The sequence below is a fragment of the Budorcas taxicolor genome, chromosome 17 (genome assembly GCF_023091745.1).
Source record: "Budorcas taxicolor isolate Tak-1 chromosome 17, Takin1.1, whole genome shotgun sequence".
Lineage (NCBI taxonomy): Eukaryota > Metazoa > Chordata > Mammalia > Artiodactyla > Bovidae > Budorcas > Budorcas taxicolor.
In genome coordinates, this window is record NC_068926.1 from 45,451,635 (window position 1) to 45,476,528 (window position 24,894).

General features: G+C 44.9%; 1 protein-coding gene across 2 annotated transcripts in view; it reads right to left on the reverse strand.

Annotated features, from left to right (window-relative positions):
- The window catches only part of SFSWAP (splicing factor SWAP), an 80,179-nt gene extending 56,262 nt beyond the window's left edge, over positions 1–23,917 (reverse strand). The window contains exons 1-7 of one of the 2 annotated variants that reach the window (XM_052654408.1): positions 23,582–23,917; positions 20,880–21,049; positions 20,167–20,298; positions 15,874–15,959; positions 7,479–7,704; positions 6,463–6,575; positions 5,444–5,579 (exon numbers count right to left, since the gene is read on the reverse strand). In XM_052654408.1, the coding sequence (XP_052510368.1) occupies positions 5,444–5,579; positions 6,463–6,575; positions 7,479–7,704; positions 15,874–15,959; positions 20,167–20,298; positions 20,880–21,049; positions 23,582–23,799 (1,081 nt within the window). In that variant the 5' untranslated portion in view covers positions 23,800–23,917. Of the gene's footprint in view, positions 1–5,443; positions 5,580–6,462; positions 6,576–7,478; positions 7,705–15,873; positions 15,960–20,166; positions 20,299–20,879; positions 21,055–23,581 lie in introns of those variants that run through there. The other variant, XM_052654409.1, reaches the window with a different exon arrangement.
- Positions 23,918–24,894: the final 977 nt, after the last annotated feature.

Below are 24,894 nucleotides of genomic sequence, written 5' to 3' on the forward strand. Positions count from 1 at the left end.
TTTAAAATAAAAACAGATGTTTTTCCTCCTAGACTGCCAAATCTAGGAAAATCTCTGATAAGCAGAAAGTAAATAACAAAGGACAACTGAGTACATTCTAATGTCATTATTAACCACCAAGTCATATAAAAAGACAGAAAAACTTAGAGACTCCAGCTACCTAGATGGGCCCCAGCAGGTGGGCACCACAGCCTTTGTTTTTTGGGATAAAAGCTGCCACAGGGACTGCTTAAGCCTCAACAGAATACACGGAGAGCTGACGAAACAGTCATGTCATTAAATCACAGAACTGCAAAGAATTAACTCAGGATACCAGTGTTTCAAAATAAGTATCACCCAAATCTGTATTTTTTCTGAGAAGGTTTAAAGGAGTGCAAATGGCCAAGGAAGGAGTCCCTCTCCTTGTCCTGTACTTTCTTCTTCCAGGTCCTTTTCCGAGGGCACCGTGAGTACCAGTTTCTAACCTGTCTTTCCACTTCTGAACTGAATGCTGATGGTCTCACACCAAAACCTATTCCTGGGCCTTCTGCCTTCACCCACACCAGGCGCCCTCGGCAGGGCCTCCAGCTCCTCTCTTAACTCCAGCAGCCCTCCACATACATGCATGCCCTGATGCTTATTCCATGAGTCTTCCCTGAAGGACACAGAGGGCAACTCAGCCTTGTGCTACTAATAAAAATCTTTTTTACAATGAACATTATTTTTTTTCTTTTTAACTATTTATTTGGTTGCTCTGGGTCTTAGCTGCAGCATGTGGGATCTAGCTCCCTGACCAGGGATCAAACCCAGGCTCCCTGCATTGGGAGCACTGAGTCCTAGCCACTGGACCACCAGGTGGTGGTGATGGTTTAGCTGCTCAGTCATGTCCGACTCTTGTGACCCCATGGGCAACAGCCTGCCAGGCGCCTCTGTCCATGGGATTCTCCAGGCAAGAGTACTGGCGTGGGTTGCCATTTCCTTCTCCAAGGGATCTTCCTGACACAGGAATCAAACCCAGATCTCCGGAATTGCAGGCAGACTCTTTTCCAACTGAGCTATAAGGGAAGTCCCACAGTGAACATTCTTCTAGCTCAATCTTTACACATATATTTGTAGAAATATTGGGGAAATAAAGGAGAAATTCTGGGTCAAAGGCCAGTGCATTTTAGTTCTGGTCTACACTGTCCACTTGCCCCCCACCCTGCTGGATACAAGTCTACACTCTCACCAGCAACAAGTGAGTGCTGTCAACCTTGTCCTTTGCTTATGTGACAGCTGAAAAATGGCATGTCACTGTAGGATCATTTGCATCTTTTTATTTAATCTGTGATTACTAAGAAATTTAAAAAGGTATACACAAAAGAACACTTTCCATAGCCCAGAAACTTCTATTTTATCTTAAGATATATAATTTCAAACTATTCTCATGTTCCTGAGAATGGATATTTTTTTATCGTAATGAAGTCTCAGATTCTTCATGTATTTGCTGCAGCCTGATTTAAAAGAAATGTTGGATTTTATTTTCCGTGGAGATTAGGTTCTAAAGTCAGCAGATACAATGCCATTTGAGTGAGCAGCAAGGGTAAACCTTTTTTAAAAAAATTGTATGGTCATTTTTACCTTTGTGAATTATTCATACTATAGTTCATTTTTTCTACTGGACTGTAAGTTTTTTTTCCTACTTGACTATAAATACTGTTTGTGTATTATTAGTTTTTTCTGCTTTCTTGATAGTTTTATTTTTTTCCGTTAGTTAAATATCATGTCTGTTGGTTTAAATACATGATTCTTTATCTGTTAAAGTATACTAACTTTCCTGAGACTCTCACATCTGGCACTTAAACCTGGAAGTGATTCTGCTGTTAGATAAAAGGCGAGGTTTTAATGGGATCTTTTCTGAATAGCTTTTTCCTGACACCATGCTTTTCATAAGCCAGCCCTTCCTCATCTGAACCTATCTCTGGGGGGCTCATTCATTCTCTCCCTCTGAAGAGTCTCCTTGGATTGGTGCTGGGGAGGCCCCAGGAGGCAGTAACATACCAGGCCAGGATATTCCTCCTTAGACGGCTGAGCCTTCTGCTTTTACCAGCAGAGTTTTTAACTTTTAAACATTTTCTAGTTAAATGTACTGGAATGTAGGTATTTAATTAAAATGTATGCACACAAATGAAATCTGGGTGGGAAAAGAGAACGGCTGCTTCTGTGAAAATGAAACTGAATCCTTTAAAAGATGGGTTAAAACACCAATTGCTTAAAATACAAAAACAATAAACTGCTGTGGAACCCAAGGAGGGAGAAAGAACTGTGAAAGTGCAGAAGGAAGATACCACAAGCCTGGGGTTCTGCTCTTGATGTACACCTCACCTCACCAAACCCAGGCTGGCCGTGGTGAGTACGCCCATCAGAGGCAAGGGTGTGGCCCAGGCCAAAAGTGAGTCAACAGGGGCACATGTTCAGGTACGTATGGACGGAGCATTTTCAGACCTGTTTTAATCACACGCTTTCCTTAAATCACCAAATAATTCAGACCTCCCAAGGACTTCTATTATAACACATCACTTGATTATCTTATGGGCCACATCAGATGTGGCCCTTTATTGTGCCTCTCTTTCAAATTTTTCATATTCTTGCTTGCTAATTCTTAAGAATCTAACCACAAATAAAAACAAACTTCGAGAACCCAAGTACAGCTATCTCTAAGCATTTTTCTGATTGAGCCAAATTCTAGCCCCGGGCTCTTCCTGGGAATACCCAGGCCACCTCTCCCACCCTAAGACTCTTGGATGCTAGATGGGTTGTTCTCATGGCAAACCAAGGGGCTGATCCTCGAGGGAGGGCTCTCAGGGAACGTTTCCTTCACTACGTGCTGTCCCCGCATCCCTCTTCACAAGCAAGTTCCAGGAAGGGGCCAAGGGGTTGTGCACACCACCCATTCACTTCCTACCAGGAAGGAATCTGGTTTTTGTCCTCCTCATTTCAATAAAACTGGTCTCGCTCCTGGAACATTGCATTTAAATCTGTTTGAAATCTGAAGGATGTTTCAGAGCCTGCTCCCCAGCCTCTAGGCAGAGCTGATTACTGCTGAGCACAGTCTCCACAGAAGAGCTCTGTGAGCTCCCTCTGACCCACAGCCTGTGATTCCTCCTGCACCCACAGCAGAAGTCTGATGCAGGCACCTGTGAGCAGCATCTGGCTTGCTGCGTGTTTTGCTGGACTGTCTTATATTTTTACAAAGTACAAATTCACTGCCAACATCTGTGAGTTGAGATGTTTCACCCAAACATGCTAGATTCCTTGCTTCTCTGGAATACCTAGAAGTTGGTCCCTGCCCTTGCCATGTCTAATCAGCCACACGTTCTGTCAGCACCACCTCCTTCATCTCTGCGGACTCAGGCAGATGTGAGGCTGCCCTTGATGCAGGGTGTGTCCAGGCAAGACCCCCCAGAGGCCCTCTCCTACTCATGTCTGTCACTCTTGCACGTGTGAAGGTGATGAAGTGAAGTCAAGTCGCTTAGTCATGTCTGACTCTTTGCGACCCAATGGACTATACAGTCCATGGAATTCTCCAGGCCAGAATACTGGAATGGTAGCCTCTCCCTTCTCCAGGGGATCTTCCAAACCCAGGGGTTGAACCCAGGTCTCCTGCATTGCAGGTGGATTCTTTATCAGCTGGGCCACCAGAGAATGATGACCATCAAAACAACTATTTTGTTGAGGGGAAGAGCCAGTTACTAATGGTGCCCCCTGACGGGAGTATCTCCATCTGGGGTCATGGGTCAGGCAGGGAACCAAGACTTCTCACCTATGAACTGGTTCACAGCAGTTGCAAAGAGCAAGAGTGAGATTATACTGGGGTGGGGGAAGAGGTTGCCATGAGTCACCCTGGCCTCTGGGGCCCCTGGTTGGTGGCAGAAGGGACTGAAGTCATGGGCTCCCTGGGACCTGCCCACAACTTTCATCCTGTCATTACTTGGCCCAGACCACAGGACCTTGCAGTGAAATCCCGAGTCACTGAGCAGCTTCTCTCACTCGGCTATTCCCCTGCCCAGTCCTACAGGGTCTCTAGACAACGCTGAGCCATTACCAATACCACAGTTAACTGCATGTACACTAGTGATAAGCAGTGAGAATAACCAGGTAACCGCCACTCAATCCTGAATTTCTATTCCTTCCCAATTTAAGAAAGTTTGATAGCTCTAGGAATTTAGTGGAGGTGCAGGGACAGCACACTGAACTTGTGGAAATTCAAGGATGGGTCTGAAAAGACACAGCAAGGAAGAAGGAAACTAGAGACGTCTCGCTCAGCAGCTTGCACCTTGGACTGAGGCAGCAGTAGATTCACCTGTGCGGGCTGTCTACACAGAAAGCCCCTGGGGAGTGATTTACAAAATGCTGCAGGCATTTCCACTTATTATGACAGGTCCACCACACCCCAAGCCCAAACCCTAACCAGCAGATGAGATGAAATAGGGCCAGATCTGCTCTTTGATTTGAACATTTAAAGAAATTTCATTTGACTTATTTAAGCATTAAAGATGTTACCTGAGTTCTCTAAGAGGTTTTATAAGGACATATGCATTAAGTTCACTAAAGCAACTTATTTCTGAGGTCTAAAAATGTTAATTTAGCACATCAAAATTACACATTATTGCATGCCAATGCCAGACACGAAGTATATAAGGACACAGTTATCATTTTTAACAAAAGCTTCATTCTCCCAAAGCAAGCACTTTATACATTTTAAGACGGAATTAACCTCAGGCTGACCCTCTAATCGCTGAGAATGACAAGCTTTATAGATGGATTCATTGAATCAGATACCAGATGTAGGCTGAACAGAATTCCTGTGGCTTTGCTAAAGGTTCTTCTCTCATTCAATATTTAACCTCTGAATAAAATAATTTTTAAAAGACCTGGTAGTAAGACCAAGGTTAAATACTTTCAAATAATTTCTTGAATAAAACTTCAAGATTTGCATTCTATTAGTAATCTTAAGATTAAGAAGAGTAGCAATCAGAGAGAATAAGTGGGAACCGAAAACAATTCCAAGGTGCATATCAGACAGTGTTTTAAGCCCTGTCGTCTTTTTCAGCGAAGTGACCACGGCAGACAACACTACACGTCCACCAATGTCTGTTCTCCCTGCTCTTCTTAACAGAACTGATTTTATTTAGGGCAGCAATGTGTCCAAATGAAAGTCCATTCCCCAGCCTATGCTGTAGGATGAGAAGACCATGTGACACTGCTTTCTGCTCTTGCCCTTCCTCTTCATCCGTCCTGGAATGCAGGCCTGATGCTGGTGATGGGGCAGCCACTTGCCAATATGAGGCAACAAGCAAGAGGATGAGGCCACACGCTAAGGATGCTCAACGTAAAGGTTCCTCATGGCACCTCTACCAGACCTGCCTGCCAGCTTTCATAGTTTTTTGACACCTTGCCGGGAAGCGCACAACAAAATACTCACAGTCAGTGGTGTACTCCACCTGGGAGGGCTGCACGGCTGCACCATCCGCCGTGGGTGGGGTGGGGGCAGGACTGTCGGCCTGGGCTTTCCGGACCAGTGCTGCAAGGGGGTGATCAGGGTCTACCACCTTCAAAGGCTGCAGAGAGAGAAGATGCCAGGTCACACCATTTCCTGCATTCTGAGTCACGCAAAACCCTTCTGTGGCAAGGTTCATCTCAACTTTAGAACAGTATCTACGCTTCAGAAAAACCTCAGCACATGCGTGTAAACGTGCGTGCACACAAGGAGGTCCTGACTAATTGTGGCTGAGATCTCTAGCTGGTCATGAGATCCAGAGGAAGTGAATAAATGAATCACTTCACTCTTCCTAATGACATGAGGGAAAGTAAGGATGGGAGATAGGACTAAACTGCTGCTGAGAAAAGTGTCAGCCTCCAAATTCACTCAAAATCTCAAACTGTGCCCCTCCTCAAAACAATTTCTCATTTTTAATCACCAACAGCTTTTAAGGTCCAATCGATCAGCCGCACTGTGTGACTGCTGAAAAGATAAGCTTAGGTCTGAGGGACCCGTTTTCTCACATCACAAATGGCAGCATGAGGGGTGTAGATTAACTCCTAATGATAAGGATGAAAAAAAATAAATAGGTTTTTAGGTAACATTATGTTTCCTGTGACAGATGGTTTCAAGCAGCACATACTCTATGCACCTATGAAATCCTCTCATAATAAAATCTGTATGAAAAACCCATTTTCTAAGTCTTAACCAACATTTTACTCATTCTAAATATCCCAAATAGTGAAAAAATCCAAAATATAATAAAATGAAAACAATATGCTTGTGATTATATGAAACAGGGCATATAAGAAATAAAGGGACCAAATCCTTTGCTGCCAAGTCAAACAAAACAGCGAAATATACCTCAACGATCGTAAAACGAAATAGAGCTATTACACAAAAACATGCTTAACAACTTCCAAGGTTAAATTAGCAGTTTTGTTCTGTAAGGAGACCAGCACCTTCATGAGCTCCTCCAGGCGGTTGCACTTCTTCGAGGCGAAGAGGGACGGATGCAGGTAACTGCCATCCTCCTCATCGTCGTCATCTTCATTGTCAGAGCTGACGCCTGACTCTGAAAGCAAAGAACATTTCAAGATTTTAAGGTACAAATATACTGTGTGGGAATGTAGGAACAGACAAAGGCAGAACTATGTGCTGCCATTCCTCGATTATCTGTCCAAATAATCCCTCTGGGAAAGACTCCCCATCTCACTGCCCCCGAAGTCACTCAACAGCAAGGCAGGTGGTGAGAAAGGCGTGGCCCAGTGGCACCTCCCCTCTGGCGTTTATCGGTCAGGGGCCACTGAATATTCACATTTTTTACAAAAGAGGCAAAAATCTTACTGATTTATGAAGGTAAAATAACAGCAACAGGTATTTTAGAAACCTACAGGAGACCAACATGGAGGAGGTAAGGTCTGCAGTAAGACTGATACAACTGATTTTGAAAATCATGTTTCAGCTGAAAAAAAATTCAATGGCAGACAGATATACTGCTGTCTCAGGATGTTATTCGAAATACTTAATTAGCCTTTGCTGTAAGAACTCCAAATTTAGACACTCAACCTTACGCCCTAACCGGGTGTGTACCCTAGAACCATCCACGAAGCATGAGCCTGCTGCTTTCTCTGTGACAGGTTCGACAGCCCAAAGGAAAGAATTATTTCCAACCTACATGGATATGTTCTGATGGCATCAATACTTAATTCTACATCACCAATCTATAAAAATATTAATAAAGAATCTAACATATTTTCAGACTTATTAGGAAGAGTGTCATACTAGACTACGGAGCACCAGCAGGTTTAATCCCCGGGCCTTGGCAGCAGGACTTCATAAACGTTCTGGAAGTTCTGCAGTGTAGACTTCAAGCTTCTATCTATGAGGATGACTCTCCCTACACTTCTCCAGGGTCCCCCCTTATCCCTGCCCCACTCCACCCCAACCAACGCAGGACAGAAACAGTCTCACATACTCTTCTTCTCTTCACTTTTGTTTTCTGCCAGTACCGTATACCGTCCTTCTTTCATCGCTTTCTGGATGAATTTGTAGTAGGGGTTGAGGTAGTGATCGAAGCGTAGAAAGTCAAACTGAGAGTTTCGGGCCTGCTTGGCTTTCAGCATAATCTCGAACTGTGCACCTTGTTTGCACACGAAGTTGGCCGTGCGCTCAATGATGGCATGCATTTTGGCTGTTGGTGGCTACGAGAAAACACACACATTCATGTCACCAGTTTGTTCTCTTGTCCACTGACTATGTGACTCAAAACATAGAAGTGACCCTGGTTTTTACTGCCAACTATAAGAAACTACAGACATTTCAAGGGGAAGAGCCCAGTTTGAACAGAGTGACACTGGCCCCTGTCGCAAGACAACTAGTTTCTGAATTTTGTGAGGAGAAAACTCCCGTGCTGAGGCAGGACATTCTAGCTTTGTACTGAACTGACGGGGGAAGACTTCTGTAAGAAAATCAACAGGTTTCCGTATATTGGGCACCCTTAAACATGGTTCCAAGACAGGCTTCAGAGGGTTATGAATCTTCTGGGAAGTTGTACGTAAACTCGGCACATACACATGCATATTTCTAGGAGAGGGTGCATGTTTCAACAAGCTTTTCAAGGATCTAAGAATCACTTCTCTTTGGGCTCTAGAATCACTGCAGATGGTGACTGCAGCCATGAAATTACAAGACACCTGCTCCTTGGAAGAAAAGCTATGACAAACCTAGACAGTGTATTAAAAAGCAGAGACATCACTTTGCCAACAAAGGTTCATATAGCCAAAACTACAGTTTTTCCAGCAGTCATGTACAGACGTGAGAGCTGGACCATCAAGAAGGCTGAGCACTGAAGAACTGATGCCTTCGAACTGTGGTACTAGAGAAGATTCCTGAGAGTCCCTTGGACAGCAAGGAGATGAAACTAATCAATCCTAAAGGAAATCAACCCTGAATATTCACTGAAGGACGAATATTGAAGCTGAAGCTCCAATACGTTGGTTACGCAATGGGAAGAGTCAACTTCCCAATGGAAAAGACAGAGGATGAGATGGTTGGATGGTATCACTGACTCAATGGACAAGGGTTTGAGCAAACTCAGGGAGATAGTGAAGGACATGGAAGCCTGGCTTGCTGCAGGTCATGGGGTTGCAAAGAATTGGACACAACTTAGCAACTGAACAGCAAGGTATGGTCTGGCCAGAACAGGGAGGGTTTCACCCACCTTTACTGGTGAGTCATCTTGTTGCCTTAGAGTGAGTTTACTACTAAGAATCAGACCCCACCTCTCTCCTGTACCTGCTGCTAAGTTACCTCTACCACATCCCGAGCTGAGCAATTCCTACTCACACATGGAGCCCCTCAGACCAGAGGCTGGAAGCCACACATCTGAAATACTTTTATTAATATCAATGAAAAGATTAATACTAAAAAATTACATGCAAATAAAGTGGGAAATGGCCTCTCATTAATGACGCACAGTCAAGATGCTTATTGTCACTTGAGGCCTGAATCCTTCACGAAATACCAATGCCTTAATTCTCAAATATGATTCCTGAACTAATGACGTCCTTCACTCTTGAACAGCGTAAATGTCTACAATTAAAGCTATTCACTAATCTTGAAATAAACCAGAGACCATGTTAAAGGCTCACTGAGTACTTAAGTCTGGATGCTGATGCATGTTTTCAGTGGCTTTGCCTCAACAGGAAGATTAATTTTTGAGTCAGTGCATATATGATAATCATTTATGATTATTTCAGAACAATGACCCTTATGGGAAAATATAACCCCATCTGCCCCTATATGTAGAGATATTCTCTCATGGCCTAGCCACATGTTGGGCAGTATTATGGCTACAGTGGTTACAGAGAAACAGACAGGTAATTTCACAAAGCGATGATGAGTATAGAGAAGCAAAGTACTTTATGAACGTCCTTTCAAGATCTGCTACTGAAGCAAGTGAATATAAGACAAATGCCTGGTCTGGAGAAAGACATTCTTTGCTCTATCATGTAAGTTTTAGAAAAATCCTTTTCTATTTAAGAATATAATCATTCCCACCCAAAGACGAGATTTTAAGGACATGCCCAATGTTCAACACACATATGTTACAAAGACTGATATGGGGGAAAATGATTTTCTAATTCAAGAAAGTGCTTTAAGAAAATGACTGAGCCCCAAGAAGGGGGGCTAACACCTCCCAGATCCCCCAAAATTAATGTGGCTCTAAGAACTCCAGAGCAGGAATCGAAAATGGGACAACAATATGTGAGTTCTGAAAACCTGCACAAGTATGAGATTTCTGAAAAGGTCTGAAAAGACTGGAGCTCAGATCCAGGAGCCGGGGGAAAATGAGGGGCCAGACTGGGTGGCACATGGGGTGAATAAGTGAGGAACCCCAGGAGCAGCTGGGCTGGCCCTTTCCTCCTCTGTGATCATGAAAGTGAAAGTCGTTCAGTTGTGTCCAACTGTTTGTGACCCTGTGGACTATACAGTCCATCAAATTCTCCAGGCCGGAATACTGGAGTAGGTAGCCATTTCCTTCTCCAGGGGATCTTCCCAACCCAGGGATAGAACCCAGGTCTCCCGCACTGTAGGTGAATTCTTTACTAGCTGAGCCAAAAGGGAAGCCCAAGAATACTGGAGTGGGTAGCCTATCTCTTCTCCAGCAGATCTTCCTGACCCAGGAATCGAACTGGGGTCTCCTGCATTGCAGGCGGATTCTTTACCAACTGAACTATCAGCCCTCTGTGATCACAGCCCCAAATAAACAGATTGAGTCATGAACTGCATTGTAAAAACAAAACTATGGATCTAATAGCACGGAATATAGGGCTGTCATGGGTGGAAAGGTCTACTGAAACCAGATTCAAAATCCTGAAGCCAGAAAGGAACATGGTGACATATGTGTTTTTAAAAATACATTTAAGTTCTGCATGGAAAGAGGGACAAACAGTTAAGAGACAAAGTACCAGAAGAACAAACATGAACAACACGTGCTGGACCAGGGGTTAGTTAGCGCTCATCATACACGAACAGTCCTCACAATCTCCTGAGAAAACACACGAACTCCACAGGGACATGGGTAAATAAAATTTGTCCCCGCCTCCATCCCATGGCAACACACCAGCTGAACACATGGTGAGAATTAACGCTCTAATCAGAACAACCTTCAACGAAGCATAACCATGTGGCCCCAAGTTCTGCAATGGCTCTGGGCTGCCCTGGGGCCGCTACTCTTGACACCTCTAGCCTGTGTCCCCGTCACAGAAATACTGGTGTCAGGGGGACTGAGGAGCCAAGCAGCACAGTGCCTGGCTCACAGCACCTGCTTAATGAACACTCCTTAGCCGCTGTTGCTATTAACCTACTAGATGGAAACCCAGCCCATGATGAGAACTGTGCATTGAATCCTTCCCCCTTTTCCTTTTGTCCATAAAGTAAGTTAAACAAGCACATTTCATTGGAAGGACTGATACTGAAGCTGAAGCTCCAATACTTTGGTCACCTGATGCAAAGAGCCGACTCACTGGAAAAGACCCTGATACTGGGAAAGATTGAAGGCAAGAGGAGAAGGGGATGACAGAAGATGAGATGGTTGGATGGCATCACCGATTCAATGGACATGAGTCTGAGCAAACTCTGGGAGATTGTGAAGGACAAGGAAGCCTGGCATGCTGTAGTCCATGGGGTCGCAGAGTCAGACATGACTGAGTGACTGAACAACAAAGCGCATTTCCCATGTAAATACACTCAAATGGGTGTGCTGAGCAGCAGCACTTCTGGTCCCCACGGCTTGAGGGAAACAAAAGAAGGTACAGAACAGACAGGCCCAGAAGGTCCATGGCATCTCAGGTGGGTGAGAGACCAGGTTGAGACATGCCCTCTACCTTCCCTGCAGTGCAAGACAAGACAACCACAAATGGGCCTGGGCGTGTGCAGAGCTCAGGAGGTGACAAAGCCTGGGAAAGGAACAGGTAACTGAAAACACTGTTAGGACAAGCATTGGGCTACATATTCTGGCAAAAACTAGGTCCTTATTTCCCAAGAAACATACAAGTAGCCACACAGAGTCAGTATAAAAAGCTAAAATAGAGCTGTGAGGCCACCTGAGGGGCTTGCGTCTAGTCTAGGGGCTGGACCTGAAACAAGTGGCCAGCCTCGAGCCTGCACCAGCACGCGTCCCCAGGGTGCCATGACCTCTTAACTGCTCCCGATGCTTCACACGAAACCCCAGAGCCCCTGCAGCCATTGGGTTCTAAACCAAAAACTTAATTTAGAAACCAAGAACCCCTAAAGCACCTGCTCTCTTTACCATCCTCAGCCCCACATGGCCAGGAGCTAAAGAAGCCCCTGCCCACCCAGGCAGCATGTGTCCACATAAACATATGCCAGCAGTTTCAACATTAGTAACCGAGATGGACTATATGACACAGACATCTGTCTGCTAGAGCTCTTCCACTAACGTGGAGACGACAGGGTGTGTATAATGCACACAGCGGATCACTGCTCCAATTCACAGTAATTATGGAAAATCCACTACTGACATCACCATAAAGGAAAAGCAAGCTGTCCATTGGAGACCCAGTGAGCACTCACAACTGGCTCCTACACAGAGCAATTTCCTACTCGAGAGACCATTTTATAATAACATCAGAAGAGAGCAGACTTTCAGTTCAAGATGGTGGAGCAGAAGGACATGTGTTCATCTCTTGCGAGAGCACCAAAATCACAACTAGCTGTTAAACAACCACCGACAGGAGGACACTGGAACCCCCCAAAAAAGATACCCCACATCTAAAGATAAAGAAGAAGCTGCAGCAAGACTGCAGGAGAGGCACAATCACGATAAAATCAAATCCTATGCCCACCGAGTGGGTGGCCCACAAACTGGAGAACAATAATACCAAAGTTCTCCCACCGTTGGGAAGGTTCTGAACCCCACGTCAGGCTTCCCAGACTGGGGATCCAACAAAAGGACTGGGCACCCCCAGGGAATCTGACCTTGAAGGCCAGTGGGATTTGATTATAGGACTTCCACAGAACCGGGGGAAACAGAGACTTCAGTCTTGCAGGGCACAAAATCTTGTGCACACCAAGACCCAGAGGAAAGGAGCAGTGACCCCACAGGAGACTGAACCAAAACTCCCTGCTAGAGTTGGGGGCCTCCGTGGAGGTGTGGGTTGGCGGGGGCTCACTGTGGGGCCCGGGGCACTGGCAGCATCAGGTTGGGAGGGTCCCCGTTGGTGTAAGCCCTCTTGGAGGTCACCACTACCCCTACCATAGAGCTAGCAGACGCCAGGGTGAGTTGCCTCAGGCCAAACAACTAGCAGGGAGGGAGTGCAACCCCACCCATCAGCAGATAACTAGATTAAAGCTTTACTAAGCAAGGCCCTTTCACTTTTCACTTTCACGTATTAGAGAAGGAACTGGCAACCCACTCTGGTGTTCTTGCCTGGAGAATCCAGGGACGGCAGAGCCTGGTGGGCTGCCGTCTTATGGGGTCGCACAGAGTTGGACATGACTGACGCGACTTAGCAGCAGCAGCAAGCAAGGGCCTGGCCACCAGACCAAGACCCAGTTTTTCCCATGCCAGTCCCTCCCATCAGGAAGCTTACACAAGCCTCTTAGCCTCCCCTATCAGAAGGCAGACAGAATAAGCAAGAGGCACAGTCCCAAAGCGGCTAAAACAAAAACCATATTACAGAAAGTTAATCAAAATGAAAAAGCAGAAAGTTATATCCCAGATGAAGGGACATCATAAAACCCCAGAAAAACAACTAAATGAAGTGGAAAAGGAACCTGCCAGAAAAAGAATTCCGAATAATGACAGTGAAGATGACCCAGGATCTTGGGAAAACAATGGAGAAGATATAAGAAATGTTTACCAAAGACCTGCAAGAACAAACTAACAGATGAATAATACACTGGAAGGAATCAACAGCAGAATATCTGAGGCAGAAGAACAGATAAATGACCTGGAGGACAGAATGGTGGAAATCACTGCCTCAGAAGAGAATACATGAAAAAAGAATGGAGAAAAAAAAAAAAGACAGCCTAAGAGATCTCTGGGACAATATTAAATACACCAACATTCACATTATAGGGGTCCCAGAAGCAGGAGAGAGAGAGAAAAGACCTGATAAAATATTTGAAGAGAAAATAGCTGAAAACTTTCCTATAACAAGGGAAAAGAAACAATCAACCAAGTCCAGGAAGCAGAGAGTCCCAGATAGGATATACTGGAGGAGGAACACACTGAGATACACAGTAATCAAACTGACCAAAATTAAAGAGAAAGATAAAATATTAAAAGCAGCAAGGGAAAAACAACAAACAACATACAAGGAAACTCCAATCAGGTTTATCAGCTGATTTCTCAACAGAAACTCCACAAGCCAGAAGGGAGTGGCAAGATATATTTAAAGCAACGAAAGGGAAGAACCTACAACCAAGGTTTCCCTACCCAGCAAGACTCTCATACAGATCTGATGCAAAAATCAAGAGCTTTCCAGGCAAGCAAAAGTTAAAAGAATTCAGCAACACCAAACCAGCTTTACAACAAATACTAAAGGAACTTCTTCAGGCAGGAAACACAAGAGAAGCAACAGACCTACAGAAGATAAACCCCAAATAATTAAGACTATGGTAACAGGATCGTAGTATCTATAATTACCTTAAACGTAAATGGATTAAATGCACCAACCAGAAGACAGAGACTGACTGGGCAGATGAAATCATGTGCATGTATGCACCTCCATTTACCACATCACTCTGCTTCACCCCCCAAACTGTATGTAATTTTTTTATACTGTGAGGTTAATCATGTTCCCATTATGGCTTGTGACTGTAATCATCTTTTACTTTTTGTCTGGTCATTGATTGATAAACATCTTTCTCTACTGTGATTATGTAACTATTACTCACTTAATACCACTGTATCATGACTGGTGAACAGAAAAATAATAAAACTGTATATTACCAAAACCAAAGAGGAAGAACCATCAAATCCATGCTGCACTAAATATGGGAGGTGTCATGCACACGTGAGGAGAATGCAAGACTTCTGTGAGTTTTCAGCGTCCACTGATGATCAGTGATACTACAGCGGGACACACAGAACGACCTGGAATACCCACATCCATGGCAGGAAGACGCCAAAGAAAAAACTTCACAGTGAGCAGATAGCCCTTTTCTGGGTATGTACATGCAACAAAAATGTTTCAAACATCCCTAATAAACATGTAGGGATCCTACAAAGCATAGCAATTCATGACAGCCCGACAGTCAAAAGACTGTGAGTCAGAGTTCCTGCCTGCTGTGTGTGACCCAACTTCTTCACTTCTCTCCATCTGTGAAAGAGAGATGGTAACAGGAAGCTACTTCATAGGATCACTAGCATTAAATGAGGTAACAGGTGGAGAACCCTTGATGAGGCCTGTTACAATGTAACCTTAACCAAATGTAGCTGAAATAGCCAGGCGAGGTGAGATTAATCCAACTCCGCCAGTAACCAGCTGCAGGGCACTAAGGTGGAGAGGAGGCCACCCAGGTGTTCCTCCTGAGTGCAGGGGCTGCCTGGAGATACCACAGGGTCTTGACATACTAGAGTGGAAAACCAGGCGGAAGTGTGCCAAGGGAATGTCAAGGTGAAGACACTTCTCTTGATGCTGCTGCTGCTAAGTCGCTTCAGTTGTGTTCGACTCTGTGTGACTCCACAGATGGCAGCCCACCAGGCTCCCCCGTCCCTGGGATTCTCCAGGCAAGAACACTGGAGGGGGTTGCCATTTCCTTCTCCAATGCATGAAAGTGAAAAGTGAAAGTGAAGTCGCTTAGTCGTGTCCAACTCTTTGCGACCCCATGGACTGCAGCCCACCAGGCTCCTCCGTCCATGGGATTTTCCAGGCAAGAGTACTGGAGAGGGGTGCCATCGCCTTCTCCAGACACTTAAATCTTAAGTGCCCACAAAAACTACATTAGAGAAAGATAGGCCAGAGCAACTTTACTGAAGCCAAGCTGCTTTGAGCAAGAGGGTTTTTACACCTAAACGTGGCTAACAGTCTCCTCACCAGGAATTCTGACAAGGTTTTTCTGCACTGGTAAAACCTGGGGATTCAACCACATGGTCTCTGAGAGTGAGCCAGTTTCCGAGCCCCCGATGCTCTGGTCTAGTGATTCTACTGTAGTGTTTCTCTTTTTCTTTAGAGAAAAGTAGGCGGTGTGTGATGAGTTTTCCTCCATTAACTCAAAAATAATTGTAAAGCATCACACAAACTGTAAGGCGGCTGTGACTGTGGTGAGGCTCTCACATGAGTACTTTCCGGTAAGTGCTAACAGCGGTGAATAGCAACGTGAAGGACAAAGACACCTACCAGCTCCACATCAGGCGGCACGTTCAGTCCTAATGGGGCAATGAAAGGCTCCTCATTTTCCTCCAAATTTTCAGCCTCATTTTTTTCTGTATAAAAAGAAAACGTAAAACTTCAGAACCACAACCTGAAAAGAGGGCACCACCATCAGTAAGCACAAGTGGAGGGGAGAGCGGCAGGAGCATCACCTGGCCCCTCGTGGTCTTGTCGTACATCAGCTCCCAGGAACACTTCCACTCTCTATTCTGTGTTCACTGTACTACCTGTCGGTAAAAGCACCTCACCAGGTCCCAGGGGGGCTGGGCTGGTGCAGCATGGGGCCATGCCTCCCTCGTTCTTGTCTGCTTCCTCCTAGTACTGACAGAGTGGCAGTGCAGACTCCAGGGCCATGGTGCAGGCGCAGTGAGACAACGCACGAGAGCGCTTCCACCCCAAGGCTCTGCACGCAGCAGGCAGACACACTTTCAGCTCTCCTCCTTCCCAGCCCCTCTGATCTGCTGAGCCCACCCCCCACACTATCTGGGTGGGTTCCCCAGAGGGCCAAGCACAGCACAGGGTGCTCAACTGCAAGACGGCTGTTTTCATCACTGAACCATAAAATCCCTGCATGTAATTGCCAAGACCTCTCCACCCAAGCAAACCACCTCTCTCTTCACAAATAATCAGATGTATGTCTATTTTCATTTCTTGTTTAACGGTTCACTTAACAAACATCTGTCTACTGGAAGCCAGACAAGACACCACACACTGCAACTTTCTGAATTCTAAGGTACCTATATACATCTCAATTTAATGAACAATTTAAGAGGATATGGTGAAATATATGAAAACATACTACTAGAAAACCAAGCTAACATTTTTAAGAATTTCACATCTACTTATTTCTTCAAAAAAGATGTGAAATAAACATTAGGTCTTCATCAAAACAAATATCTCCATTGCACATAATGGATTCTCTTGAAGAGACAACCATTTCAAACTTAATTCTCTGCGAAGCCAAGAAGGAATTTTATACAGGCTTCACAGTACAAAAGACCTGCTGACTGCAGTCTGATGAGACACAGATTGATTTGTAAGAGTATTCACCACTGTTCACAAGCTCACATACCCTTGTTCTCTCCCAAGAACTGAAGACTTACTATGACCTGAAAGCTCCCTGTAATCAGCAACCCATCTCTTCAGCTCCAGTAACCAAATGACACAGCAGAACTGGTGAGTATTAGAAACACCGGTTTGCAACATGCCAAGTAACAGCTTAAAATCCCCAAATTTCTTTGGGAATGAGGCCAAAGGTGTGAATATATAAAAGTATAACTTTACCGTATCTCCCTAAAATGACAAAGTGGCATAAACTTTGTTCAAATAGCCTTTCCTTAGTGCTAAGTTGTTCTAAAAAATAAAGGAACTCAGAGCAAAAGAGCTATTTGGAATAGGTAGCTTACAGATCTGCTCTGTTCTTACACATACTTTTCTTCACAGAAAAATGGTTTTAGTAGCACAAAATAAAAAGCAACTTTTGTAATGCTAACTAAGATTCAAATAAATTTAAATCTTTTCTTGTTAAAAAAAGGGATAGATGATGATGAAAACCTGTGAAAATAAAGGATGGAAACAGTAAGCTGCCGAAAGGGAAGAGAGAAGTTACACAGAACTAAAGGCGCCGTCAAAGGCTTCTGGTTAATATCACAAGGATTCACAGCAGTCGAACACCAGGACAGTGCAGTTGCCCCTCAGTGTCTGCAGGGACATCAAAATCCGGGGACGCTCAAGTCCCAGAGCCGGTCCTCTGTATCTGTGGCTCCACTTCTGTGGATTTGACCAACAGCACAATGCTGCTTTTTATTGAAAGAAGAAAAAAAATCTGAGGATAAGCAGACCTCCCCAGTTCACACCTCTGTTGCTCAATGGTCAACTGCATGGCATTTTTGTAAATCAAAGAATATTGAGACATGTTGGTGACTCAGAAAAACAAACAAAAATTAAAATTTTAGACTGTAAGATAATGCAGCAGTAAAGTACAATCTGGTTGTTGGTGGTACTGGGTACCAAACTGTTTTCTATTTAAAAAGTATGTGTACGCATAGGTGCACATACAAGTATGTATGTGTGTGTGTGCATGCGTACATGTTATTTGTATATGTGGCATTTTATTTATACTAGTGTAAATTTAAAGTTGAGCTATAAGTTTTACAGGGGCCCAACTTCCATTAAAAAAATTAATCAGCACACAAAGCAAAGTTCTGAGAATGTGGTTACAGAAATAAGATTTTAAATATGGAGAATTTACATTAAAGAGAAAACACACTAAAACTTGGAAGAGAAACTAAGCCACACTGAAGTTCTTAAAATTCAATGTTGTTGTTATTTACTTGTTAAGCTGTGTCCAAATCTTTTGCAACCCCATGGACTGTAGCCCACCAGGCTCCTCCGCCCATGGGATTTCCCAGGCAAGAATACTGAAGTGTCTTCAATAATCTAACCATATTTGACATCAGGTAGCCCAACAATTACACTGAGACAGGTGCCCAACACCTAGAACAGGCGTTTGCGACATCTTTCTGCAAAAAGCCAAACAGTAAATATTCCTGGCTTTTTGGCCAGGTGGCCTCTGTCTCAACAACTCCACTCTGTCAATGAAGTGCAGAAGCCACACAGACAAAACAGGGACAAATGAGCATGGTTGTTCCAATATAACTTCACAGAAATGCGCCAACTGGGTCTTCAGTCATAGTTTGCTGATCCCCAATCTAAAATGTTAAGAAAACATCACTGTAGATTTTCCCAAAATAGTCGATTGACCTTGCAAAAGACATCTGGGTTCTATGAATCTCAGTTCTTTCATTGTGAAATGGAGATAGTGTGCATTCCTTCCTTCTGATCGAACACTGCATATTTAAAGCACACAGAATGTACAAGGCTCAGAGACAACAACAAAGTTGGAACTGTCCGGAATCCTAAGATGGATGACTTATTCCAGATTAAGGAATGAGTATATGCTTCTCAAACCTGCAAGAACACGTCCACTGCACCCTAGCTTCTGAGGTCTGCTCAGATTCAAAAGTCAATGCTAGAAGGTGTTTAATACCTTAACTAGGCTTTAACGCAATATGATTAAAATTACATCTGGGAAAACTCTTGAGAAGCTTGCAGAACAGAGCTGTGCAACAGTGATTCTTATGGCCATAAAGTCATGAGCAGAATGAAAGCAAGGGCAATGAGGCAAGTGTCTGTATAAGCTGGCCCCCACATCTTGCTGTCATGCCCCGAGGTGAAAAAGCTGGGAGAACCCTAATGTGGCTGCAGGGCACAGACATTTTAATGTGCAGGGCAGATGGCATTTTAATATTAACTGCCACAGTTACTTCATACTTGCCAGAAGATTTCTTACTTGAGGAGAAAACAATAAGTAAGTCCATATCACAGGTTCAGCTAGCTCCAGAATTCCATCTCTCTATGATGTGATTCCAGTTCATTACTCCGAACATTTGAATAGGTTTCTGAAGCTCTTCTTCTCTTTAAACAGAATATTCTGAATAAAGTGATCCACTCTTAATGTTTCCAGTGTGTGTTACCTTCATTGACAATTCATGACTGATCAGTATGCAGGGCTGTTATACAGGTGCTCTCAGGGCTTACCAAAGTGAATATGGAGTTTATTTTTGAATTGCACAGCTCCAGTTTTTTTTAGTAGCACCATCGTTTATTTAAAAAAAAATTCAGAGTTAATCCAAAAAGGCATAAATTTAGAAGCTTTATTTCTAGGTAAATATTACTTACTTTAAAATACTGTGGTAAGTCTATGTCCTAGGGCCTATCGAGGCTAACCAGGACACCCTGTGCTGTCTTCTGTTTGATAATAACTGACTCCACAGGTGTCCCTCCACTGGACACTTGTCATTATTTCACTCATGGAGTGGCTATGAGGAAGCAGGTTAGCAGGAGAGTGGTTAATGCCTGTCCCTTCAAGACCTGAGAACTGTGGATTTCAACACATACACTGTCCATACATTTCATACACAGAATCCAGAGTAACTTCCTGCTCCATGAATCCAAAAGCAAGAAAGGAAAAGGCAACCAGATCCTTGGAAGATAACTGAACTCTGAATTCATTCCCCACTTCCAACAACAATTCCTTTCCTACTTCTTAGCTTTGTTTTACCCTAACATCAATCACGTTTCCTCTCTGTCCCATGGTGACACTGCGGCTGTTTAGTGCCCATAATCGTGCTCTGAAGACTCTATGGTTACACGCAGTGCCTGCCCAACATCATCACCCGGGCAGCCCCCTCACCTCACCTCTCTGTTTGGAAGGTTCCTCTTCCTCCGTGGGTTCGGATGGGTCATAGTAATCACTGCCGTACGTGAATCCCACTGCATTATAGCTCCCGTCCTCCGCCAGTGCTTCACTCAACCGCTTGTATTCTTCCTCTTGAACAAAAATGAGAATTATGTTAACAGAAGCAGAAATTTACTGAGAAACATTTTATATATTTCTAAAGTTGTGGCTATCAGTAAAGCACACAACACACTTTTTCCAACCTCTTTTCGAGGCAATAATGTTTTTTAAAATTTCACACTTCACATCTATCAATATGTACTTTTGCCAGTACATGTTTACCACAGACAGCGGATTACATGTCTTTTGTGGAAAATTTCTTCCTGCTGAGAAACTTGGGGATTAAGAACTGTATGAAAGATTGTTACGGCAAAGACAAGAACATCAATTTTAATTTATACGATACTGTTAAAGAAGAACAGTTAAAGAGTTTGGTTTTTGTTTTTTCAAATCCCAGTCTGCCCTCAAAAGCTGGGAAAATTCTCTGTGGCTCTATATATAAACTATCCTGAGGTCCTCTCAGAACGCAAAGACTGCTGTTTTTCCAATCCACTGGGTACTGTCAAGATAATATCAGAAAGAGTGAGTATAAAAAAATGAATGGGAGTAAACTTTTAAATACTTAAAAATTTTTTAAAGTTTGTTGCTTAAGTAAGTTTTTCTTGAGCAGTACCTTGCCTTGCCTCCTCCTCAAGCAAGTCCGTATGCAAGGCTAAATACCTCTCTTCATCACACAGGGCCTCTATTCGTGCCTCCTCTTCGGAGAGCTGGTAATCTCTGTTCCATGTGGAATACTCAGCATCGTACTCAGAAAGGTCATGCAGGTGACCGCGCCCATCATATCTGTAATATGAACATGCTGGTCAAGGGGACGAGATTAACGTCTGGGTTGGTTCCTGTGTGACGTTTTCTATGTATACTTACCAATTAAAATAAAGAAATAAAAATATTAAAGCAAACATAAAAATGCTTCTCATTATATTTAATTTGGCTAGTCATATCTCACCTACTTTTAAACTCAAGTTATCTTAACAAAGTCTAAATTCCTTTCTAACATGTGATAAAACTTATAATTAAAGGTAAACAATCTTTTAATAGCTTAAATGGTATCCACTTCAGTGGCAGTTCTTACCCTTTATGGTTTGGTTAACCATTCAATGCCATTTGTAAGGAAAAAAAAAAAAGAAAAGAAAAAACTTTTTTTTCTGAAAAGTCAAATATCATAGCTTACATTCACACAAACCGAATACATAAATACCTATCCGTAAGAACCAAACGGTCGAAATTTCCTCGCTTCTTTCTGCTAGTCCCGAACTCTCAGGAGAGATCTTCACCAAAGAAACTTGCGTCCATTGGAGGTAAAATCTTGGCTAGGCTCGCCCCCTAGCCACTTGGCTGAGGAAATAAGTGCTGGGTTATGTGATAGAGAGACACACATACATAGGAACAGTGACATATACGTGCAGTTTAAGGAGGTTCACTAGAAACAGAGCAAAACTATTAGAAGATGCAGTATAAAATATGTGCTTCTAAACTTTATGCCCCCAGGATATAACATACATGAACACACATCCATGTGCACTTGCGTGGACCCATAGGTATGTTGGCCAGATGAAGACTAAGGAAGCACTTTCTGCTATGCTTAAAATACAAAAAGTTCAATGAAGATGCTGTCAAAGTGCAACTCTCAGATAATGAGTGAATTAGGGAATTTCACTTAAAACACTCAGATTTAGGGTTGCAGAAACAGACGTTAGAGAGACAAAAGTCTGCTTAATTTTTTAATGCTGACTTTTGTAATGAGGACTAGAAAATATAGGGGGAAAAAGACATTTACAGGAAAAAAGGCCAAATATTTCAGGGTAGCCAAGTTATTGCATATTATTAAATTTAAAAATTATTTGTACTATGCTGTAAACCTCCTTAACTTACAAATGTAGATCATTATCTTAAAATATTACACATCTACATGTGTAGCGTTTGCTCCCCACTGGTTTTGGAAGACCTAACTCACATCATGTACAGAATGATATGGAAAACTGCATAAAAAGCTCAGAGTTCCTCGCTTATCAAATTTTAACAATACCACAAGTAACACTTTTCAAAAGGAAGCCGCCTGACAACTCAGGCAGCATCATTCAATAGAAACCATGGTTTAAAGGTACAGCATGCTTGAGCAGAGTGCCGGGGCCCTCAGGTCCAGACCTGAGCTGGCGACCCTCCCTTCACGAGTTCTTCTTGTCTAGATCTAACTCCAAGTGGAAACGTCGGGGGTGGAAAAGGCGTTTGGTCACTAATGTGTCCATTCTGGCCAGCTCAGAGGTCATCCCTATAGTCAGGTTCCAGGGCTTTGTAGAATCCAGTTTTAATTGTCTCAAATGATGGGCTTCCTTCATCGGAGAGACTATTCCACAGTTTAATGGTTGGTCACGGTTACTTTTCAGTCTGGGCCCCAGAAGCAGAGTTGCCAAATTGGCAAAAACCAAACCCACAAACAAAAATTCCAAGGAGAAAGAGGGACTGAAAACATGGGAGGGGAGGGGAGCAAAAACCTACATCACGTAAGGTCATCCTTTTCAAATCAAACATCTTCAGAAATTCCAGTCCCATGACCCCTCTGTCCAAAGTGGCCAAACACCCTCCAGAGTGACTACCTAAAAGCATGTTTGATTTGAAAAGAACACACCTCTGTCTCAGCTCTACCCTTCAGTTTTAAGAGACAGTGAAACCGGCCCTAAGAACAGTACCTCTAACAGCAAGGCCAGTGTCTGCAAAAAGTCAACTGGCCTTCAGTGATTGGCAACTTCAGCCTCAATCTGTGAAACTCATCGGATTAACACAGGAAGGGGGAGGAATGGGGGGCGGGTAATCAAATGTCATGACGGCAAAATACGGGCGCTCCACAGAGAGCCTTGGGGATAAGAGAGGTTCAAAGCCAACTCTTGGGGTCCAAGAGGTCTCTAATCGCGACATCAGCTTGCGGCGTTTCGGGTTGCCCTCCCACCACACGGAGCTGTGGGAGCGCCCAGGGCCCCAAAGCGCCGGTCAGGAGAGGCCCAGAGCCCGGGCAGCTTCCACTGCCCGGAGTGGCAACTGCAACCCAGCGACAAGAGTGAGGGGTCATGAGGGGCTGCGGGAGCAGAGACGATCCCTCCGGCGACAGACGCGGCACGCAGCTCCAGCCAGTGCCTTAGGGCAGGTTTCACCATCCCCTCCCCCACCAAAACCAGGGGGATGTGAGGACAGGGGAGGGGTGTCCCCCAAATCCCCGATGACTCCAGAAAACCCCTTTCAGTCCCGGCCATCAAGTCAACATCAGACGAAATCAAGCGGGCGAGGGAAGGGGAGGACCGGCGGGTGGGGGGAGGAACCGACCTGTCGATGAGGATCTTGTGGTCCCCCATCCAGGGGATGAGGTGTTGTCCCTGTTCCTGGGCCAGGGCCCTCTCATCGTCTCGGAACAGCTTGCAGGCATAGCCGAAGACCAGCAGCTCCACTCGGTTCCCCCCACCGCCGGCACCGCCGGGCCCGGTCTCCTCCTTCGCGCCGCTTTTCCTCTCGGTTTTGGTGCGGCCTCCGCTCGCGCCGTACATGACAGCGTCCTCAGCGTCCGGGCTGGTTTTCTTCTGCGCCGCGGCCGATGTCCCTGAAGCCTCCGCTTGGCCTACCCGCTCAGTCAAGAGCTCCGCATCCCGGCCCCAAACTAGACACTGCCGCCATTGCGGGCAATAAAATGGAGGAGCGCAACTTCCGGCGAGGTGCAGCCCTACTTCCGGCGAGCAGATTCCACGGATTAGTTAATCCACTCGCGTCGTTTGAGCCTCTAGAAAATATTTGACTCCAGCTTTTCGCATTCGGAGGTGCCGCCACGTTAGGAACTTCCGTAATCAGAGTAAAGCGGTTTTTTGGTGTGGATTTTCTGCAGCGGCAGTCCAGAGAAGTGGCGAAAGCGCGGCTTCGGATCGTGCGTTACCTACACCCGGGCGCGTCCCGGCCCTGGGCGGAAGGAGGGCGGGTGCTTCGTGGGCTGCGTACGCGGCTTGGGGCGGGTGCTCTTGGTTCCTGGGAGAGGCTTTTCTGTCAGCCGGGCCCTGGACCATGCACTTTGGGGCCAGGGACCGTCGGGTCGGGTGCTTGGGGGCCGTGGGGCCATGAGGTCGTGGGGTTGAGTGTTCTGGGGTCGGGAGCTCTGGGACCGAGGCACCGTGGAGTCGGTTACTCGGGGGCGTGGGTTGTGGAGTCGGGTGTTTGGGGGCCGTGAGGTCGGGTGCTCTGGGCTTGGGGACCGTGGAGTCGAGTGCTTGGGGGCCGTGGGGTCGTGAGGCAGGGGGGCCGTGGGTCGTTGCATCGAGTGCTTTGGGCCGGGGATTCTGGGGCCCGGGAGCCGGTCGCATGGCTTTTCTGAAGCCCTGGTTTTTTCTAGGTCCTGGGGGTCATGACCCCGGTCTCGCCTACCTCATAAGGTTTCCTCAGCGATTGTCAGAGATCGTAGTAAGATGCGAAGCCTCTTGCCTTGACGGATTTTGTGGTCCTGGGGACCCGAGTGGGAGGAGAGCGGTGGGAACTCCGTTTGTGGAGACCTGTCAATTGACTGCGGGGTGGTTTTGCTTTGGTTTGTTTCGTCTCTTACTCTTATTTGTTTAGTTTACTGGTTCGACTACTTTTGGAGACTGTCACTCCGATGAAGT